The 24,488-nt window shown below is 32.4% G+C and overlaps 1 protein-coding gene across 1 annotated transcript in view; it reads right to left on the reverse strand.

Annotated features, from left to right (window-relative positions):
• Nucleotides 1-24,488, reverse strand: part of LOC124533914 (ras-related protein Rab-37) — a 95,658-nt gene that overhangs the window by 59,997 nt on the left and 11,173 nt on the right. The window contains exons 2-3 of the mRNA XM_047109498.1: nt 19,281-19,439; nt 17,585-17,695 (exon numbers count right to left, since the gene is read on the reverse strand). Coding sequence (XP_046965454.1) covers nt 17,585-17,695; nt 19,281-19,439 — 270 coding nt within the window. The remainder of the gene's footprint in view (nt 1-17,584; nt 17,696-19,280; nt 19,440-24,488) is intronic.

The raw sequence follows: 24,488 nt of genomic DNA on the forward strand, positions 1-24,488 counted from the left end.
CCGTGGTCGAGTGGTGTGTACACCGGTTTTCATGGGTACGCCACTCCGAGGTCCCGGGTTCGATTCCCGGCCGATTCAATGTAGATTATCATTAATTTTCTATGTTGTCTTGGGTCTAAGTGTTTGTGGTACCGTCGTTACTTCTTGATTATCCATAACACAAGTGCTTTAGCTACTTACATTGGGATCAGAGTAATGTATGCAATGTTGTCTCATATTAAAAAAAAAAAGTATATATATATATATATATATATATATATATATAAGTAAGTATATGTACATAATATGTCATTAGTAGCATTAAAAAGTAAATACAAATGTTTTGTAACAAGAGTTTCTAAAATTCGACGTTCAAATAATCACAAAGCGTCTCACAAACGATTAAAATCAAACTTCATCGCGTAATATAATCTGTTAATTTAAAGCCTAACGAGAAGTAACGATTGATCCGTCTCGCGTAACATGCAGGTTAAGAAAATAAATCCGTAATTGTATCACGATCGTCGTGAAATCTGTGCGATTCTCTATTTGACACGCGCTTACAGCCCGAGCCCTGTTAAATTAATTGGGGGTTAAAGTGAATGGGAAATTCATTTATATCGGCATTTATACAAATACCCCCTAACAGATTCGATTAATGTATGTGCACAGAGCGGTCTCGTCGCCATGAGAACGATATTTCACAAGTATTATTTTATACATATACAAAGAGCTGAGATGGCCCAGTGGTTAGAACGCGTGCATCTTAACCAATGATTGCGGGTTCAAACCCAGGCAAGCACCACTATATATATGTGCTTAATTTGTGCTTATAATTCATCTCGTGCTCGGCGGTGAAGGAAAACATCGTGAGGAAACCTGCATTGCATGTGTCTAATTTCATCGAAATTCTGCCACATGTGCATTCCACCAACCCGCATTGGAACAGCGTGGTGGTGTTCCAAACCCTCTCCTAAATGGAAGAGGAGGCCTTATCTCAGCAGTGGGATATGTACAGGCTGTTACTTTACTTACTTTTATTTTATACATAACTAGCGATCCGACCCGGCTTCGCTCGAGTGCAATGCTGGTATTAAATATAGTAGAGAATGTCTAAATTATCATTCATTCTTTACTATATTGTCCACCTGTTATATATAAAAAACTTCCTCTCGAATCACTATATCTACTAAAATAAACCGCATCAAAATCCGTTGCGTAATTTTAAAGATCAAGGTAAGCATTCTTCGACTTTGTTTTAGACTATGTAATGAAGATGACGTATTATCCTTATCTTATCTAGTATATAATAGCTTGGCAGACTGGCAAATGGAAGGTATCTGAAGTGATCGGAAATTGCCAGTAGCGGTTTCACATAAAAAATATAGTAACCACATTTTACCTCCCCCAATGTAAGCAACCTTGGGAACTAAGTCATTATGTTGTGCCTGTAATTACTCTGGCTTATCCACTTTTCAGACCGGAACACAACAATGACAACAATGCTTGGTGGTAGAATAATATGATACATGGGTAGCAGAGAGGTTGCTCAATCCCTTACCCCCATTGGATATATCTTAAGAGTATCCCTACCGAGGACTCAGATAAACGAACATTAAAAAATGATAATTCCTAAACGTTTATGATTTCATTTATTGTTTCATTTGTAAGTAAATATAATCATAATTCATGAGTAAAATTATAAGATTACGTTTCCAAGAGCTGTGTAGGCAAGAGACGAGAAATGAAGGGTGCATATACCCATAGATACCCTAGATGGGCGTTTCGTCTGACGTATCTTGAATACAAATGACGATGTTCAGTTAAAATTAATTAATTCTTGGGCGAAATTGAATCATACTAAAACTGACTTCATATAATAAGAAAAGTGTTTTAAAAACATGGTCAATATGCATATTTTAACATGTAACTATATGGAAATATATATCTTTACAAATGATAAAATTGGAGTGTCTGTTTTTTATATTAAAATAGCCCTTTTTACTCAATGCATATGTATCTATACACGGTAAATATACCAAAATAACATTTTTTACAATTTTTGTCAGTCTGTCTATGTGTCTGTTTGTTCCGGCTAATCTCTAGAACGGCTGGACCGATCTGTAAGGACTTTCACTGGCAGATACATAACTGATATAATAGGGAGTAACTTAGGCTACAATTTTTTTTTTTTTATTAAATTCAAACGCGTACAAGGTCGCGGGCACAGCTAGTTAATTAATATTTCAGTGGAATTTAGTATGTGTGATTTTTTAAGTGAATTTCTTTCTATTTTAGTTAGAAGATTAAATTCATATTACAATTCCCTATCACTTACTTTATTGTTTGTTAAAAATATAATACACAACAATTGATTGCATGTTAATACCGAAAACGTGAAAATATGAAGTTTGCAACTGACACGCCGTTAATTACTTTCTTTGGAAGTTTAACAAAGTAACCGAACGTTACATGATGGCAAATTAAAATTTAAAAATAAAATTTAAAAAGTTACACACTTCATTTTGTATTTTTTTTTTAAATTATATTTTATTATTATTTTTATAAATCGATATTATTGAATTTTATTTTTTAAATTGGTTATGTCGAAAATTTTAAATGTGGAAAGAACAGATAAAAAAAAATATACCGAATCACAATCACTAAATTTGAATTAGGAACTTTTTGTAGCGACACGCGAATTTCCCGCGCGATTAGTCGCGAGTGCCGAGGGAGTGCAACCACTCACCCTATCGCCGAGCCACAACTGCTCGTAAATCCTAGATCGCTCCTGTCCTGGCTCCGGACGCCCCGCGCCCCGTCGCGTCGCTGAGGCAACGACATTGAGCTACACTTTCAGCAGTATTACAAATTGGATGCGGTTTGACCACTTATAATTTGTGGCTGGAATTAAATTTTAACATATTTCATTATATACGATTTAATCATTACATAATGTAAAAAAGTCGCTTTCTCAGTCCCTATATCTCTTGATGCAGTTTTTTTCAATAAATAGAGTGATTCGAGAGGAAGGTTTTTGTACAATATACATGGTCAATATAGTAAAGAAAAAATAAGTTCTATAGTAAATTTAGTATGAGTATTGCATCCGTGCGAAGCCGGGTCTGGTCGCTATTACCTAATAAGAAAATCCGATGTTCCAAGCTAACTTACCTGCTTAATTTGATATCTGATTGTATGTATATTAAACGTAAATATCCATTATTTTAAAATTTGATACGTAATTTGCATAGACAGAAAAAAGTTAAGAAAATCTTAATTTTAGTTATATAAAAGTATTCTTGTTAGAATAGGTCATCCATCACGCTCTTGGTAACAAAGCGGCAAAGATTATCGATGTCTGTCCCTTTTGATATCTAAATCTTAGACAAATAAGTAATTATTTCATTTTAAGCGTCAATAACGTATTGGTTTATAAGTGGAGGGATCGATCCTGACTCCTTGACCTATTGTTGTACCCACTTCAAACAAAACTGATGATCTTATAAATTGAGGTAAATTGTTAGTAATTTCTTAATTAAATTGGGGCACTGCTAGTTTTCTTTAAAAAAAAAACTTAAAAATGAAGGTGAAGCTTGAGTTAGGAACGTGGATGACATTCAAAAGTTCAGGATCGGAATTTGAGGCTGTGTACCGTTGAGCTATTGAATATTATTATTTACACCGGAACAATCGTTTTTGTTTTTCGAATAATGGTCAGAAACATAAATTCATGAATACCTACTAGCGTCCAGTGGTCGCAATTCGACCAAATTCATTATTTAAAATGAAAAATCCGTTTACACAAACACATGATGAAAGTATTGAACTTTTGGTTAATAATAATGATTCTCCACAGATACGTATCTTATCTTAGGTAGATATTTCTGTTAAATTCTCAGTAGATACCGTAGTTAATCTTATAGATAGGTACCCGGAAGCAGCTACGTTTAATATTTCTTGTAAAATTTTAATTAAAAAATTCCTACTCGAATAAAATGCCTTTTTATTTTGAATTGATTTTACATCAATTTATAAATCTTTGTTACGTTAGTAACTCTTTAAAAAGCTTATTTACTAAGTATTAGCTGTGTAATCTAGTACCCTTATAGTGTTTAGTATCATTTACTATTTCTGTATAACGATATAAGAGGAAAGGAAAGTAAAATAAAGTAACAGCCTATAAATTTTACATTGCTGGACTAAGGCCTCCTCTCCTATTAAGGAGAGGGTTTGGAACATATTCCACCACGCTGTTCCAATGCGTTTTGGTGGAATACACATGTGGCAGAATTTCAATGAAATTTGCACACATGCTGGTTTCCTCACGATGTTTTTCTTCACCGCCGAGCACGAGATGAATTATAATACAAATTAAGCACATATACATATATGTATAGTGGTGCGCCTGGGTTTGAACCCAATCTCATCGGTTAAGATGCACGCGTTCTAACCTCGGGGCCATCTCAGCTCGAGGAAAGGCCAATATGAAAATTATTAATAATTTTAATAATAGGTTTGAATTTATTTTGAATTTATAAGTGGATTTAACAACAGCAATAAAATGAAAACAATTATTATTATAGCTATACGATTCATTATTTATTCGTGTAATAATGCAGCTAGTAATAATATGATTTAATTATTATTATACGTAAATGTAATATTATTTTACATAAATACCTTAAGTGTTTAATTAAAACTTATAGTGTCAGTTAATTATCAATTCTCGTACCTATAAATTTAAGTTTAAAATCATAATATCTAACGAATATAGCACTTCAAAAACTGATAAAGCTTTCAGAAAGTTTTCAAATAAATTAAACTCTCGAAAATAAACAATGCGAAATAAATCTTATAAGAGCCTAAATATTATTGCGGCTTCAACGCCCTGAAATAATCTATACTATCTATATTAATATTATTAACTGGCTTGTGTCCGTCCGTCCGTCTGTTTGTGTGACAAAAGCCGAGATGTTCCAGTAGTTAGAACGCATGAATCTTAAGCGATGATTGCGGGTTCAAACCCAGGCAAGCACCATTTAATATTCATGTGCTTAATTTGTGTTTATAATTCATCTCGTGCTCGGCGGTGAAGGAAAACATCGTGAGGAAACCTGCCTAATTTCATAGAAATTCTGCCACATGTGTATTCCACTAACTCGCATTGGAACAGCGTGGTGGAATTTATTCCAAACGTTCTCCTCAAATGGAGAGGTGACCTTAGCCCAGCAGTGGGAAGTTGACAGGCTGTTGTTGTTGTTGTTGTTGTTCTTGTATGATTGACATATTTGTATATCTCTGTGTCCGACTAATTCGAGATTGCTCTTGTCCATGAACAATATAAGCAAGATCATCAATTTAAAAGTTATAGGATTAAATGACAACCGAATGTTTTAAGTTAATAATTAAATATTTGCAGTAAAAAGTTATCATGTACTTGTCTATGTATGTACATACCACGATATTATTATCATAATGTTTCTCTGCACAGGATTTTAGACATAGTGCCGTAGAGGATATATTATAAACATACATAGATTTATTCGCTCTGGAAGCTGGATTACCTTAAAAGTAAACGAAAAATTTTTTGGAATGAGAGAAATACGACGTGTCAACACCTGCGCATCCTATTACGATCTCTCTGTCACGTTGCAAATTGATCACTTTTATTCTGGTCCCATCATATTGATTTTTTGGGCCTAGATTTTTTTAGGAGGTATATTAAACGGCGATTTTCAAATTGATCTTATGAGCTGGAAGGCGTCAGGGATTCAAAAATCTCAACTGGATTGTTAGTTAAATTCACATATTCCACGACTCTATTTATTTATAGATAGATTAAGAGTAAAATTAATCCTTGGAACATTATCTTTAAAATTATTTAAACTTAAACAAGATGATATAACATGCTGAGTGAGATAAATGATAAAAAAGTACTATAATACCCATTTAGTTGATGATAACTCAACGTTCATTACAATTTGTTAGTACATTTCTAAATCTCCAAACGTAGGTACTTTTTACTTTGTTTCACGTTAACTTTTAATCAACGCGAGTTTACAGATTAACCAAAGTTTCAATTCAATCAACCTACCGATATTTTTCCAATAAATATTTTGGTGTTTTTTTAAATTGTCATTTATGTTGAACCGATTTTTATAAAACAACAATGACATATATTACACTAGGAGTACTAAAAGTACATTAGTCAAAAACATATCCAAATCGGTTGAGCCGTTTATCAATTAAGCGGTAACAAAAGCACAAATAAACAGACAATAATTCGAAAAATCAAAGTTATACGATCTATTGTGTCAACAAATACCCCCAACAATATTTTTTCTCAAATATCTTCCATATACAGATTTTGATATGTAAAAATTTTATTATGTGTATAAATGTAAAAGTAACTCTGTAATCTCTTTACGTTTAAAGTACTGAACCGATTAGGATGAGATCCCAGGGAAAGGTATAGGGAACTTTTTTAATTCACTGTTTGAAGGAATAGTGGCTAAAACGAAATTAAAACTCAAACTCAAACATATTTTTTTTATGAGATTTTTAAAGATCATCTGATGGAAGGTGACTACCACCCATGGACATCTGCAGTACCAGGGGGCTTGCAGTAGTGTTGCCTGCCTTTAAGACAGAAGTACGCTCTTTTCTTGAAGGTTCCCATGTCGTATCGGTTCGGAAAAACCGCTGGCAAAAGCTGGTTCCACAAAGTGGTTGTGCCATTAACTTTTTTTAATGTAGAAGCATTACACTTTCTTATTGAGGGTTAAATTAAACACTACCACCGGTTCGGAAAAAGAAACACCCTGAGAAGAACCGGCGAAAGAAATTCAGCGGGTCATTTTTTGTCTAATTAATTAAATACACTTAAATACACAAATGTCAATTTTTATAGAAAGAATAATTATACAATAAGTGATTAGAAGCAAATACAGTCGTGTTTTGTATCTATAGTGGCTTAATTAAATAATTTTGATCCTCAATAAACTGAATAGCGACCCGGAACGTAATTTGTAACAGATCTCGAGTACGCACCAAATACTTGAATGAGATTGGTCTCCCCGAGGGGGCTGTGTATGTTTCAATAGAACCAGTATCAACTATCAAATATACTTTTCCTTTATAGATATATCATATATTCTTTGATATTATTCATGGATTCATTTGGTACTGATCACCTCACACGTAATTATAATAATCCCTTCTTGGACAAAGTATCTTCACAACATAGTATTATAGTAGTAACAAAGTTGCTTTCTCTGTCCCTATATCCCTATGTATGCTTAAATCTTTAAAACTATACAACGAATTTTGATGCGGTTTTTTTTAATAGAAGGTTTTTGTATATAATACATCGATAATATAGTTAAAAAACACTGATAAGTTTAGAAGTTTCTATTGTGATGTCGTAAATAAATAAAATCTATAGAATATTTAGCATTGTATCAGCTTTACGACCGTGCGAAGTCGGGGCGGGTCGTTAGTTTATTATAATCCAACAGATACTTTTCACTTTGTGACCAATTTCTTATTACTAAAGATATATAGGTGACGAAAAAGATCGTCAACTTGAATACGTTATTTTCATATAACAAATAGACACAACAATTTTATTATATGTATAGATATATATGCCCCATATACATAAAATTAAAGTAACAGCCTAAGGCCTCCTCTTCCATTAAGGAGAGGTTTTGGAACATATTCCACCACGCTGTTCCAATGCGAGTTGGTGGAATGCACATGTGGCTGAATTCCTATGAAATTAGACACATGCAGGTTTCCTCACGCCGACCACGAGATGAATTATACGTTTATTATATATATGAACACAAATTAAGCACATATACATAGTGGTGCTTGCCTGGGCTTGAACCCGATTGACCCGAATTTTCTTGCAGCGTTTTAAAAAAAAATAATGTGAAAAAAATTCCCTTGTATTGAATAACGTATTGTAACTCCCATTTGTAACTGAGTAATTACAACGACGTCAAAATTAGGCAACTAAAGAACGAAATTGAAATGTCTAACTAAAAGCGAATTAAGATACGTCTTAATTGGGATCTTAGAGTTGTGTTTAGGCTGACGACGATGACGTAATGAATTAAAGCTTGGTATTTTGATTTCGAGATTCAAATTGGAATCTTTATTTTAATTACTCGAATAAAGCTGTAACATGGCATGTAATGCGGAGGAATGGGGAACACATTGTGAGGAAGGCCTTGAGCATGTGGATGGATATAGAGGTAGAGGACGACCAAGGAAACGATGGATGGATTGTATGAAAGACGATATGGTTAGAAAGAATGTTAATTGTGAGATGACGTCTGACAGAGAAGTATGGAAGGAGAAGACATGCTGTGCCGAACCCAAATAAAATTGGGATAAGGGCAGGAGAATGATGACTCGAATAAAGCATGTAATCTATTTTAATAATATAAATGTGAAAGTAACTGTCTGTCTTTCACGACCTCCAATGAACCGAATTTGATGAAATTTGTTATGAAGCCAACTTGAAGTCCAAGAAAGGGCATAGGCTACTTGTTTTGCCTAACGGATGACAACCAACTCCCTAAAACGCGTGCGAAACCGCGGGCGACTATTAGTTATTAATATTTAAAATAACTTTAAAAACAAATAATTCTATTGCAAAAAAGAGTATCTACTGAGTTCCTTGCCGGTTCTTCTCGGTAGAATCTACTTTCCGAACCGGTGGTAGCTTCACTTAATTGTAAAATGACGATTCAAAAGTGCTTGTAAAAGCCTACTTGAATAAAGTTTATTTTGATTTGATTTACATTATACGTATTACGAACCGAGATGGCTCAGTGGTTAGAACTCGTGCATCTTAACCGATGATTTCGGGTTCAAACCCAGGCAAGCACCACTGTGTATATGTGCTTAATTTGTGTTTATAATTCATCTCGTGTTCAGCGGTGAAGGAAAACATCGTGAGGAAACCTGCATGTGTCTAATTTCATTGAAATTCTGACACATGTGCATTCCACCAACCCGCATTGGAACAGCGTGGTGGAATATGTTCCAAGCCCTCTCCTAAATGAGAGAGGAGGCCATTAGCCGAGCAGTGGGAAATTTACAGGCTGTTACTTTATACGTATTCGCTATTAAAACTGTTTTAGTTTTAAACAAAGTAAATCTCTTTAATATTTACAAAGCGACATTGCATAATCATATACATAAAAAAATTGCTTATTCTTAATTGGACTCTTTATCCATTAATGTTATTGTTAATTTAAATTAACAAAGGTGTAATACGATTTTCCGTTGGTTTTATTTTAAAATACCTCTTCTCCAAAAATAAAGTGTTGCAAGTGGGGGTCAGAAATATGGTAAAAATATTTTTTTGTCGTAATATTTAATTGTTCATATTAGCACTGTCCATATTATCAATTCCTTCTTCTGATCATCTCTATGCCTATAATTTCTGTAATATTGTAATTTGATAGTACAAATTTTATAATAACTACTTTGTTGTAATTCGCCTCGACGAGTTGTATAATTAAATTGTCAAAGACTGGTTAAACCGCACAGCTTATTCTCTAAAATGTTTCGAGCTCAAAATCAAACTATACTTTATTCATGTAATATTAATATGGATTATATAACATGCAAATAAAATTTATATAATAGCTATTACAAATAAGTACGGCATGGAATTGAATTATTTATTTTCTGCCTTTACTCTAAATCGTAATCTTACATATCAGGCACACTAAGATACCTTTTTATGTTATAGGTAGAAAACGAGCAGGGAGATCTGATGGAAAGTGGCTACCACTGCCCATGGACATCTGCAACATCAGGAGGCTTACAGTTGCGTTGTCGGCCTTTAATGAATGAGTTCGCTCTTTTCTTGAAGGTTCCCATGTCGTATCGGTTCGGAAAACCTGCCGGTGAAAGAGTGTTCCACAGAATCGCACTGTTGTGTATTTTCGGACATCTAGGTAGTGTAGGTGTCACTTCGAATTTGTAATCTTTGTTATCACGCGCATCATTCGTCAGAACTATAATTTAGTCTACTAATTTTACTTTTATTTTAAGCAAGGATAACTTTGGCATAATATTGTTTCACGCACCTTATAACAAAGTTAGTTAGTAACATTTCTCGCAGCCAGCGAGTAAATAGAGGGCCCATAGTCGCACGAGAGCCGAGCTTAAGTAATTAACAATCTCATACAATTTGATTATGCTTTACATAGATGTAAGAAGCTTAGACATAAAATATTAATAAAGTAATTTATTCATTACTTTACTTATAACTATATATTTACGATTTTTATACTTTGAAATGTAACAATGTTTAAAAAAAGTTTTTCGTCATAATAGATTGTTAATTGTTGTTGATTCCTTAATAACAGAAAAAAATTATAGAATCAGTGATAATAATTATCATAATTAAGCGCACGAGACGGAAGGCTGACTTATAACGCTTTGTTGCCTGAAAAAAAGTAAAGTAATCTGGTATAGTACAGATGGGTGAAAGCTTCCTCTCCGTTTTAAAATAAACTTTAAAACTTATTCCACAGAAAATTTCATCTACACGTGCAGGTTGATGATACATCATGATGTTTTCTTGAGAGCAAATCACGATATGAAATATAAACAAAAATCACTTAAAGCTATATAATATATAAATTATATAAGCTATAAAATAATGTACTTAAACAATTATTAAAAAGCATTACTGTAATGTCGAAATATCGAGCTCTACCAAATAAAAATAAAAAAACATGGTAGATACCCCGTTTTAAATACTTGTAACAAACTTAAAGCCTCAGTGGCGTTGGTCCAGACTTGAAACCACAATCTCCAGATAAGATCTTAAATACAACTCTATCTATGTGTGGTAGGGTTTTGAGCAAAACCGCCGAGCGACCAACAACAGTTATATGCTTCAATTAGATTAGTACTTGTTAGGTCAGTATAAGAAAAGCACTTATAACTACTGAGTTTCTTGCCGGTTCTTCTCGGTAGAACCTACTTTCCGAACCGGTGGTAACTTCACTTAAGGGGACTACAGGAGCTAATTGCCCTTGAGAATCACGCGCACACACTTACACTAACGACAAAAACGGCATGTCCCCGCGCGCACTACGCTTAGCGAGGCGGCGAGGTTACGCCTGAATATTCCAATAGATGGCGCCGAACCGCCGCGCGCCGCGCCGAGCGAAAGCGAAGCGAAGTCAATTCTATCAATTCTATCAATCATAGATTTCATAAAAATAGACAGGACAACAGAATTGTTTCTTTGTGTCATTTAAAAAATTATGATAAAATTAAACTGAATTAATTAAACTTAAATTATTATTATTTTATGTACAAAAAATAGTTAATTTAAACATTTTTTTCTTTAATTTTTACTGTATCAATTCAATTAGTTGTAATACTAAATATTAAATCGTACCTATTTTTAAATTTTGTAAGTTTGTTAAGCGATTTATTAAATAAAATTAGAACTGTTCGTAATTTGTACATTGACAAAAAGCGTAGAGTTTGTTCGTTTTACTAATATCGGTACACAAAGAAAAAAAATTATTTAAAAAAGTCAGCATCAAAAAGTTACTATAAAAATAATATCGTCAAGTCGGTTTAGTAGAATTATTGGTTAACTCGGTCAATCACAGTGGGTTTAGTCATAAATCTCATAAAAATAGTTTGGATATTAGAATTATTTGTATTGTTTTTGACTGATATTTGAAATAAAACTGATTCAATTAAATTCAAATATTTTTATTTATTTTTGGTTTAACAAAAAAACAAATAAATTTTGTTTCAATTTTTTTATTAAAATATTTTTTTTAATTATTCGTTCGTCGTCGTTCGTTATTAAAGTATCTTGGATACTTGCAATCAATATTTCACCCACTTTCACTGAAGCTACGAGCTAAAATTTTTCAATTGATACTATTTCCAATCTTTAAAAAATATTGAATTACGTATATGACACTTCTAAATATTTTAGTTCTTTGGTTCACAACAATTACATATTTCAAGATGACCCAGTGGGTAGAACGCGCGCATCTTTTGCGGGTTCAAACCCAGGCAAGCACCACTAAATATTCATGTGATGTGCTAATTTGTATTTTTTTTTTTTATTATTAAATTTCATCCATACATAACTATATTTCCTATTATAAACAAAATTGATAAAATTAAACTCGAAATAGCTTCCGTGTTATTTTTTTTCGATTTTCTTAATTCTGAAAAAATAAATGCATAGTTGTTAGGAATTAAATTTTAATAATTATAAAATATATATATATTTTTAAATATAGTCCTTTAAAAATAATAAAATTTTAGTTCAGAGTGCGAGGATCGAACCCGCACATTCTTCATGGACTTGCTTGCATTGACCAAATACTCCATGGTGACTGTAAGAAATCTGTCGAAAAATCTGATTCTATGCGAACTAATTGCATTGTTTTTAATAAATGTTTCCAATAATCATTATTTATAAATCTAACGCAACGATGCGGTGAAAAGAGCGACACGTCTGTATAGCAACAGGCCTCGGCCGGCAGTGTCTGTATGAGGCGCTCACGCACACATGCTTACGCATTTTGGTCGGAAATAAGAAAATCTGATTTAAAAAAAATCTATTGATTTTACTAAATAATTATGATAATAAATTTTTAGTATATTGTTTGTAGAATAATCTGACAAAAGACCAAAATTATTAAAGGTATATAAGTGTAGTTAAAAAACAAAAAAAGACTTTTTTAGAGGTAACTTTGCGATTTTTTTCTATCGTACCAAATTAATTACATCATGTTTTCAACACAATTAATAACTAGCATCTATCCTGAAGATTAACATATATTTTTTTCATTTGGTTTATTGCATTGGATAATATACTTTTTGGCATTTTAAAACTTGCATTTAGCTCATGTAGTCCCCTTAATATATAAAAAAAAAATCTTAAATAATGATTAAAAAGTGCTTGTAAAAACCTACACGAATAAAGTATATTTTTAATTTTTGATTTATGTTTCGATTGAAAAGATAAGTATAACTAACTGGCATAACATTTTAGTTCCCAAGGTCGGCCGCGTATTGGCATATAACCAATTATTAAAAAGTACGTTCGAAATCATAATTGTAATTTAATTTAATAAGTGAATACGAGCGATAAATGAAATCGCTTTATTAATTTTTACGAAAAAATTTCGCAGTGATTCCGATCTCGTATTTCCTCGTACTAATGTGAAAGTTAATCTATGATATCTGCTGAAACCTTATTCTTCTTTTCGTTATATGATATGTTAAGTCAATCGTGTTTTGTATTATAAACTAGATGTGCCAGCGACCTTGTACGCGTTTGACTTTAACGGAAAAAAAATATTATTGTAGCCTAAGTTATTATATCAGTTATCTGCCATTAAAAGTCCCGTCAAATTCGGTCCAGCCGTTCCAGAGATTACCCGGAACAAACAGACACACAAACGAAAATTGTAAAAAAAAAATTATTTTGGTATATGTATGCATTGAATAAAAAAGGGCTATTTAAATATTACAAACAGACACTCCAATTTTATTGTGTATGTATAGTATAGATGAGCAGACATTTTAATAGTGATGTGCTTATTTAATTACCAATATTGATGAATGCACATGATTAGAATATTTTAAAATAAATAAACTAGACATAAAAATCAATAAGACTTTTATATGTGAAAAATATGTTACAACTTTTAATCTTACCTGCATTTATTTGTTCATTGCAGATGACGTGACAGACATGTTTTTTAACCGAAGTTTGTAGATTGAAATTCGGGCAAGATTTTTTGAATTTTTATGTGTTTCTATTTTATCTCGTTCTTGATAATGTCTGTTGCTAATGCTGATGAAAATAATCCGCATAATATGACTGTACACAAAACATTTTAAAGAGCATTTAGATATTTATTAAGTTAATATCAATTACATGACCATCAAAACATGTACCATAATACCCAAAAGTATAATCACTGCATAGTATTAAAACAAAGCAGCTTTCTCTGTCTATCTAAAAACAAAAGATTTTGACGCGGTTTGTTTTAATAGACAAAATGATTCGAGAGGAAGGGTTCTGTATGTAATACATGGACAGTATAGTAGAAACACTGATAATTTTAGAAGTTTCTAATGTGATGTCGTGAATAAACAAATTCTGTAACATATTTAGCATCAGTATTGCAGCTGTGCGAAGCTGGGGCGGGTCGCTAGTATATATAAAATAAGTAAAATATAAGGCATTTGAAAGAAGCGTGCATATACACCTATATACATATATCGCGGACTAGGCAAGCATGCAGTCGGTAAGAACTTTTAAGGGGACGACGATATTAACAACCTTCATACTCAACCTAGTCCTCGTAAGTCAGTATAAAGGAGTTCCTATAACTCCGATTTATTTTATAACTTATATTCTAAAAGATAGCGGGCGAAACGGACACACAAAAATACCTACTTTATGCTATGTGAATGTACGAAATGTATCCAACTATAGATGTAGTAGTCTTTTATAATAATAATATATATACTTACTTTAGCAAATTTCTGATTTTAATTAAGTTATTTATACATTAATTTTCGAACAGCTTTACATTATTAAATAACTTTGAAGTTTATAACTTTTATACGTTATTAAAAGAAAACATTGATTTTATTCTACTTTAAAAATTAAAGAATGAAATTTATGCAATAAAATTTCTATTTTATAAAAATGAATGAATATTGCATGTAAACTGTTTTGGTATAGTTGGTTAAGAGAAAAATCTTAAATTTATTTCCAAGAGCCAAGTCTGGGGTTATTTTAATATGAAATTATAGATTGTTATATAAGAGAGCTGATTTGCCTACATTAGTTGTAATAGTTATACTACTATGTTTGAAGATAAACATACCTTGTTTTGGGATCTTTCATTATTTCCTGGTGCATCCAAAACTAATCAATGCGACCAATGTTTTTTTTTAATATACAAACATCATTCGTGTTATGTCTATGAATATTGAGAGGTAAGAAATAAAGCAAATATTAAAATCACTTATTGACCCGTTGAAGTATTTTATACAAACAATTTCAAATGTAAGAGTTACCGCCCATATGTGTGTGTGTGTGTGGAAGAGGGCGGGAATCCCCTATATCTTATTATGTATCCCTGACAGATGGTGAAGCCGTAACAAACAAACAATCAATCGCTTTAGCAATTATAATATTAATTAGTATAAACAATAATTATCAGCGTCATAATCCATTAGCCAATCATTGATCTCCTGCTATAACTAACATTAATACTAGTTTCCGACTTAGCAAAGTCAATACCTCTTACCTGGGGTACGGTATTCGTTATTGTAATGAGATTTAAGTCATTTTTAACCTAAGTTCAATTCTCATGACACAAATATGGCATTCCTCAATATATATTAAGTATAAAAAACGTGGAATTAATATTAATTTATTTCATGCCACGATACATATAAACTTAATTGTAGATTTTTGACATAAATTCTGTAGTTGATAATTGTGGTGCCGAATCAAATGTGCTTTTATGCCCATTAGAATAAAGAATATTTTGATTTGATTTGATTTGACGACCATAACGAACATTGTTATATAAATTCATTTGGATCTCTTGTCTAGCTCGACACTTTGTAATCAGTAGATACATATATCAAATTCGCATAGAAGAACAATTGGTCGGTAGGTATATTTTTTACCATATATGCCTTTATTCCAAAGGATAGTTTCATTTGTATTTTATGCAAAATAGGGTTGGTATCTTACGGTTTCGATATAAAAACGTAGCTTTTGAGTCCCTTGGGGTTCAAGCTTGCTTCAAACCAAACTTCATCAAATTCTGTTTAGCCGTGAAAGCGTAAAAAACAGAGCTACTTTCACATTTATTATATTCGCATATACATGAGATAATATTAGTTTGACATATACAAAATAAGGATTTTAAGTATTATTATTATGTCTGTAAGATTACAAAATTCAAGCGGAATACATAATAATATAATCCTACTTACTTGAAAGACTTCATTCGTCCGAATGAATATTCTCGACTTAAAAATAATACGAGTACATTTCGTTAAAAGGCAATTCCCCGAGGTTCACTTCTTTGATGAACATTTTATGAAGTTTTAATACATCATGTTAGTAATGAAACTGAATTATACTTACCTTGAATTTTGAAGTGAAGTTCCTTTCGCTGATAACATCAGACAGACTGAAATCGTCAAGTAACGCAACAACGTTGTACTCTAGCTTGGCAATCTTTTTTTTCTTCTCTACACGGGTTTTACATAAAATTATTTTTAGTTGTTGTTTTAATTCAGACGGTTTATTTTTTTAATAAAATATATCAAATGTTACCATTTTTGTTATGTTTTTTTTTTAATGTAAAACGCAAGCAACATTATTCTATCCGGGGGTTTCACGATACCTCTTTTTTATCTATTGAAGAATTTTAGATTTTTAAACGAAAAACGTGTTTGTCCTACGATACCTCGATGACTTCTGACTGTTAATACAAAACTTTTAAACAGCTCAAATTGTCTAAGCGGGAAATATCATAGAGATTATGATTTCGAACCAAAAGTATAGTATACTAATCGCAAGTCCATACAAGTGTTAATCCACAACATATGTCAAGCTTCATTATTACGCTATAGAACTAACTTCTAATGGTCATCTTCTCCTCGTAACTTAGTAACTGATTCTGAGCGCTTGGTCTGGATTATTTCTACCCTTTGGAAAGATAAAATTATCCACTTCCTTACACTTGATAACAATAACCTGTATTTTCCCCGGTGACGACCCGCTACATCTTCGGTAGCTCCTTTGTTGTATGGCCTTAATTGGCAAACTATAAATTATACAGCGACAATTGTTTTCACAAGAAAAAACTCTCAACAAATATTAGAGACTTCGTTTCTCTCACCAATTAACGAATCCACCTTTCAATGACCTTTTAAAATATCGAATAATATTAAAACATACTTCAACCAACATTCCCAAAGCCTTCAAATGTTCGTGATACAAAAAAAAATACAATTGTCAAAACAAAATGAATATAATGCAAACGACTTTCCAGCTTCAAACTTTATTGTTTCTTTTACTTTGTATAGTATGTTAATTAGATTTTAGGTTCATAAATATTTCTTTCGCAGAAGCGCTTTTACTATTTTGTAAAAACGAAATGAATAGCACTGAAACCCGTTTAAATCATTTGACAAATTGATAACATTTTACTAATTAAAGACCTACAAACTGTTTAGAAACACATATTATGACATTTTTCTTAATAAAATAAATATTTACTAATAATTAAAGTGAGTTATAGTGATAGCATATCATTAAATTATCAGTTAATTCAAGACCCGGAACCTATTTTATTATATTATATTTTTCACCTCAAATATAATAGTTTAGGCACTGGTAGTGACATTTGCAGCCAGTAACATAACCTATTTGAGGTTATACAGTATTAAATAGATTTCCGAGTGCTCAGTATTTATATATAAAAAAAAATGTTTTAAATATAATTATATTCTATATATATATTTATATAAAAGTACTTACCGTGAAACCAATGCCGACGGTAGCCGAGAAGTTTCCAGGTTGGAACTTTCCAGTTTCGAACTGTACCAACAGCGAAGTCTTTCCTACCCCACTATCGCCCAGGAGAATCGTCTGGAAACATTTAAAAATGTAAATAATATAAATTTGAAAAAGGCACCTATCTACTATAAATTTTTCGAGACGAATTATTATTTCTAGTTTTCATTAAAAACAATGCAAGAAACCCATCAATTATTTACAGTAAAAAATTATAACTAATTTTTAATAACGAATTCAGGAATTTTAATCTAAGTAACTGTAGGTAGTCTGGCTCACCCTTTAAACCGAAATACAACAATGGAAGTATTCCTGTTTGGCAATATATATTAATCCCTCCGACAAGAAATTATTAAAAATTAATGTATCGTTTTTTATAAGTGATTAAGCAAGCACAACGCTGTACGTTATAAGGAAAAAAATACTAAGATTTTTTCATTTCAGTAACAATAATATACATATTTAAATATATATCTTACTAGCGACCCGCCCCGACTTCGCACGTCTACTTGATATGTATCGTTATTTTATGATAAAATTACATAAAATCAATTTAAACTGTAGCCGATGTGTTATTATGATGTATAATCTAGTAAAATTTCATCCAAATCCCTTTAGTAGTTTATTTGTACAAGACTAATAAACATACATACATCCATCCTCAAAAACTTTCGCATTTTTAATATAAGTAGGATATGTATATGTATTTTGTTAGGGGACCTTCAGTTGGATTGTACTCATTCATATTGAGATTGGAACACACCCGCTCGGTCAAGCGAAGCAGAAATATTTGTAAAGTGAACGCCACACCCGTGCATCCAAGCGCGGTCACTCGAATTCTACCGTAGTGAAATATCTTTGTTAGGGATATCTCGCTTGGTCAAACAGGTGTAGAATTAGCTTTATGAATTGATTTTGGTCATGTTCCAGGTCCTGTTGTGATTTGGTTTAATCTGATTGTTGCTAATACATAAAAATATTAATAATATTTGTATCGCAGTTTTCCGATTTGAAGGACATGACGTACCTATACTAATGTCATCTTATAGTAGGTTCACACGACACACTTGGCACATACTATTTTCGTACACACAAGTCTGAGTAAAAAGGTCCCTCGTCAAAATGTATATAATGTATAGGTACAAACTCTTTATTATCTCCATTTTTTAGTTTTTAGGAGGCAGAGTCATACAATTTTCTTATCAATATCGTTGCAAATTTTTGCTTCGGGTATTTCATTCATATTGCACTAAAAAAAATAATCAAGTAATAATTATTCACTGATCAATTATTTTGCTCCAAGTAATACGCAGACATATATACGGAGTTTCGACCTTCATGAATGGCTCCGAATTTTTCATGCAAAGTTCAGACTTTTCTAAATTTTTTTAGACTTAAGTCTAAAACAAAATAAAAAAGAAGAAGTCTGTGCCGACCCTGTATCGGTTGGACCTTCCATTAGATCACATGATTTGCTATTTATTTTCAGTGTAAAGCAGTGTTTATATGACTTACAATGTAAGTGTTCAAAAGTTCCACGCATCAAAGGAGCATTTGTAGTTCTGTCATAACTTAAATAAAAAAAATAAACGAGTTCCAAATTTGAAATTGCTATCTAGTGGTGCATACGGTATAAATTTCAAATATATATACATATTACCTTATGTATCGGAACATCGTCATCAATGGCGGTGCGGATGGGTGACTCAGGCCGGTAGTCCCTGTAGCCCGTCGGCGAGGGGGTGCCGCGGGGCGCGGGGGCGCGGAGCGTGTCATCCTCAAACACGTCGTCACTCATACTGTCATCAGTTCCCATGTGCTAAGGATAGAAACAAGTAAACTGAGTAATATATAAATGAAACCAGATAATTAACGCAACCAAACATAAACATCACCTACATGACTCTACATGACTATTTTAATATTACTTTCCAGTCCTGTCAAATTCGAACAAAAATAAATAATAAATAAATAAATATTGACCAACATCACATACATTACTCTGATCCCAATGTATTACAGTAAGTTTATTAACATAAGAATTAATAACATTAAATCCTTAAATATATACAAATATGAACTAAAACTAGTTACTGTATAAATCTTGAACGCGTGGAATGTTGGCAAGAATGCTAGCAGCATTTCCCAATGTAAACAGCTAAAGCACTTGTGTTATGGAAAATCAGAAGTACGGTTCCACAAATACCCAGACCCAAGACAACATAGAAAAGTAATGAACATTTTCTACACCGACCCCGCCGGGAATCGAACCCGGGTCTTCAGTGAAAACCGGTGTACACACTACTCGACCACGGAGTTTGAAAAAGAGAAGTAAAGTGTTTTCGACCTTAAACCTCAATTAAAAAAAATCAGGTAACGGAATGATTTGAAATTTCTGAATATTATATTTAATTATGTTTTAAACAAGTAAAAGCAATTTCAGCTTGTTGTGAATTTAGGTAACTGCAAATGTCTAGATTGACCGGGCTATTCAAATATAAACTTCGCGTCCTGCGAAACTTCGCGTTTATTCAAGAGATTTGTTAGGAATTTCGAAAGCTTTAAAAAAATTTTTTTGATTTAATTTTATTGTAAACTGCAAGTCGCCAAAATGATGAAACCTATTTTAAATGAAATTTAAATGTCGAATTATTCGACTTTACGTTTTTCATTTTTTCTTATACAGCCGCAGTCCCGTTATCTAACCGGCCAGTATTTTTTCCGCTTTCTAAAATTAATTATTTTTTAAATATTATAGTTACAATTTAGTAAATTGCAATCAAGAATCCTCTTTTAATTGTTTTACACATGGCTCCGAGGTCTTTGAAATGAGACCACAATCGATTCTTTACGCGCAGTTTCCCATAATTACTGTTTCAGAAATCGACTTACGCCTTTGATGTATAAGATACAGTAAATATTACATAAAAAATACTTTGGTAAATTATTTACATATTCTTCAAGAGAGATTTCTTCTATAAAATACCAATTGATAAAGTGTAGGTAAATTCGTAAATGTGTTTGTATATTATTTTACATAAAGAGAAATTTCTTTGAACTTTTTACAAACAGCATAATGTTAAGTACTTATATTTGTTAAACGAACGTTTTCCTTAAGAAAATAATACATGAATTTTAAACGGTATGTTTAACATTAAGATAACTTGCCATACCTACTAAGATTTCAAATACATTTCTTTTAAATTAAGCTTTAACAGAAATTGACGATTAAAAACGAGGAAAATCACCACCACCGTCTAAATCTGGGTAGCTATTACCCACTCATTCGATATTCTACCGGCAAACAGCAGTTATACAAGTAGTATTATATAAGTTTTAAATTAACATGATTATTTTTATTATTAAAGATATTAATTTCAGTATATTTACCATGTTTTTTATTTTTGTTCGTTGGAGCTCGATATGTTTTGTTCACAAGACTGTTTAACTGTTAAGTTATTAGTATTGTTGTGTTTTTGTTTGAAGGATGAGTGAGCCAACTACAGGCACGAGGGACATACCATATTAGTACCCAGAGATGGTAATGTATTGGCGTCGAAATTAATGGTTAATATTTCTTACAGTGCTTCGTCTATGGGAGATGGTCAACACTTACATTCACACATTTGCATACCAAAAATAAAAATAGACACAAACATCGATAGTTCAATTACATGCAAAAAATTCGTGCTTGGTCGTAAAAAAACATCATGAACATATCCTAGATCCAGGAGTTGTATTATCTGTGTTCTTAGCAAGTCGCACTGTGAGGGAATACGAACAGTTTGAATATTACCAGCCTAATTAAAAGAGCAAAAAACCTTTTAGCCAGAAGTGTCACAGACTGAACCATCATCATGCAGATCAAGCAGATGTGAACAAAATTGACGTGGCGACAGATTATGTGTCTGTCTGTCAGTTCCGCTGCAGAATACTTTATGGTATAGGTTGACGGACGAGCATATGGGCCACCTGATGGTAAGTGGTCACCATCACCCATAGACAATGACGCTGTAAGAAATATTAACTATTCCTTATATCGTCCATGTGCCACCAACCTTGGAAACTAAGATGTTATGTCCCCTGTGCCTGTAGTTACACTGGCTCACTCACCCTTCAAACCGGAACACAACAATACTGAGTACTGTTATTCGGCGGTAGAATAACTGATGAGAGGGTGGTTCCTACCCAGACGGGCTTGCACAAAGCCCTACCACCAAGTATATAGAATACGTAGTATAGAATGATAAATAAAAACTTATTTATTATTTAGCTTATTTCAAGAAATAGGTTAGCACAAAGAAAATCGTATCTTCATAATGTCTTTGGAATTATTACTTCAAAGAATATTATTACGGTTCTAACAAACCTTTTATTTAGAAATAACGATGATCTTAAACAAAAAAAATATATCTTTTGTAAGTACATTTTATTTTAATGAAGAACGATAAAAATATGGATATATATCGATAACACTTTTAGTACAACCTTATTTCTCTCACATTGTATATTAAGGTTATTTATACGTATATATAGCGACATTATACATATTCGAATTCTAAAATAATATGGCTTTATAGATTTATTTAAATTAATTATTTCAAGCTTAACTAGGGAATCGAACCCAGGCAGTTCGCACAGAATTGACCATTCCAAACATCGCCAATACGCCTTCAAATTTGAGAGCTGAGATGTTATGTATTGTGCCTGTAGTTACACTGGCTCACTCGCCCTTCAAACCGGAATGCAAAAATACTAAATATCGCTCAACGGTAGGATATATGATCAGTGGGTGGTACTTATTCAGACGATCTTGCACAAAACCCTACCACCAAGTAATAGAGTCTGTTTTGTTTCAAAATCATTATTTACCTAATGTTTTAACAAAAGAGGAAAGTAATAAATCTGATTGAAATGTATTTGATTGCTATTAGCGAATCAGGGTTTCTGAAGAAATAATTAATCAGCGATTTATTTGACGGATCGGTAACTTTTACAGCGATGAGCCTTTCAGAAGCTGGTTTGTTACACAAAATTACCGTCGAAAGAAATTATTCTCGATAATACTTTTATTTCGTTAATGTATTGAGATTATGATTAGCGAACCGCCCCGGCTTCGCACTTTTGTAATTTATTGATAAAGAAAATGATATATAAAAGGACAAGTACATTTAAAATGGATAAAATAATTTATACCGTAAAGCTCTCGAGAATTAATTAGTTTTCTACCATTAAAAACTTTTACAATTGTATTATTAGTTCCGGAAATCATATTTTGTATGTATTTGTAATTGAATGTAATCAAATAAATTTAACTTATTATAATATTAGTAGAGAAATCAAGAAAACTCAGATTGATAACAACTATAATACAGCTCGCCCGGGGCTCGAAATTCGACCATAAAAGCGTTACTGAAAATTTGACATACATACTTATGTTCATGACATAGGATCTTTTTCTATTACCATTCCTTTATTGATGACGTCATTAACTACTAAACAAAAAAACCGTTTGCAAGCAAACAAGTATCGAACACGAAAGAGTTTCGGCGTTTATCTTATCTAACATATAAATAGGTAGATCTATCGTATTAGGCATAAGTACTATTAACCTGACATTATCACGCTGGTCAGCACTAATGTAAGGGTCATAATGTACATCAATAAACTCGCTCGAGCGCACTGACATTGTTCGTGATCATGGCAGTGTTTACCTCGTGCCATACAGATTAAATGATAATAGACTTTGACACACAATCAATCGGCTTACCATGTCTGTGTTCAACACATCAAAGGCATATTCCAGGGCCAATATGTAAAGCAGAGTACACACTGTTTGTATAATATCGCTGCGTTACTCAATTAAAACTATTCAAATGTATATATTTAGAGTTACCATTAAATTGTTACATGTACTTATATCCTTATTAAAGTTAAAAAGGTTACAAATGCGAAAATGAGATTGTTTTTTTAATGTATTAACGACTTTATATGTGACTATAATGAAAATCTGATGATTGTTACGAACGTAATAATCAATTTGAAAACGAAAAAAGATATAAAGTGTCAATTAATGTAAAATGGTTAGTTTTGGTGCGCAAACCAAAAAATTTGAGAAATAATTGTAATCCTAAAATGTAATGCACTGATATGCGTAGATTATAAATAGGCTTATCTATACAGGATACATCCAACTACAATGTCGCAACGATAAAATCTGCGATCTACACCACGCCTAACAACAGTTAAGCACTCTGTCGACACGAGAATGTTCGTGTGTCAAAGGCATAAGCTTCAATTTCCCTTGCATTGTTTCATCCTCTGACGCGCTTTCATGGATTCATTATATTCCATATTGATCAATTTATATTACATGCAGTCCAAATTGATGTGTGCGGTTTAATAATATTTTCAAGGTTTACTTTTTATACAATGAATTTAAAGTAAAAATTGAATTTATTTGAAGTGTCTTAATTAAAAAATGTCTTGTATAAATTTGTTTTGATTGCTTCTAAATAAGTTGCAGTTTGTAAACAAGTTCAGATTAAGTCGAGATGGCCCAGTGGTTAGAACGTGTGCATCTTAACCGATGATTGATTGACGGGTTCAAACCCAGGCAAGCACCGCTGATTCATGTGCTTAATATGTCTTTATAATTCATCTCGTGCTCAGCGGTGAAGGAAAATATCGTGAGGAAACCTGCATGTGACAAATTTCATAGAAATTCTGCCACATGTGCATTCCACCAACCCGCATTGGAACAGCGTTGTGGAATATGTTCCAAAAACCTTCTCCTAAAAGGGAGAGGAGGCCTTTAGCCCAGCAGTGGGAATTTACAGGCTGTTGCTGTAAGTTGCAGTAGGCGTCG

The sequence above is a fragment of the Vanessa cardui genome, chromosome 11 (genome assembly GCF_905220365.1).
Source record: "Vanessa cardui chromosome 11, ilVanCard2.1, whole genome shotgun sequence".
Classification (NCBI taxonomy): Eukaryota; Metazoa; Arthropoda; class Insecta; order Lepidoptera; family Nymphalidae; genus Vanessa; species Vanessa cardui.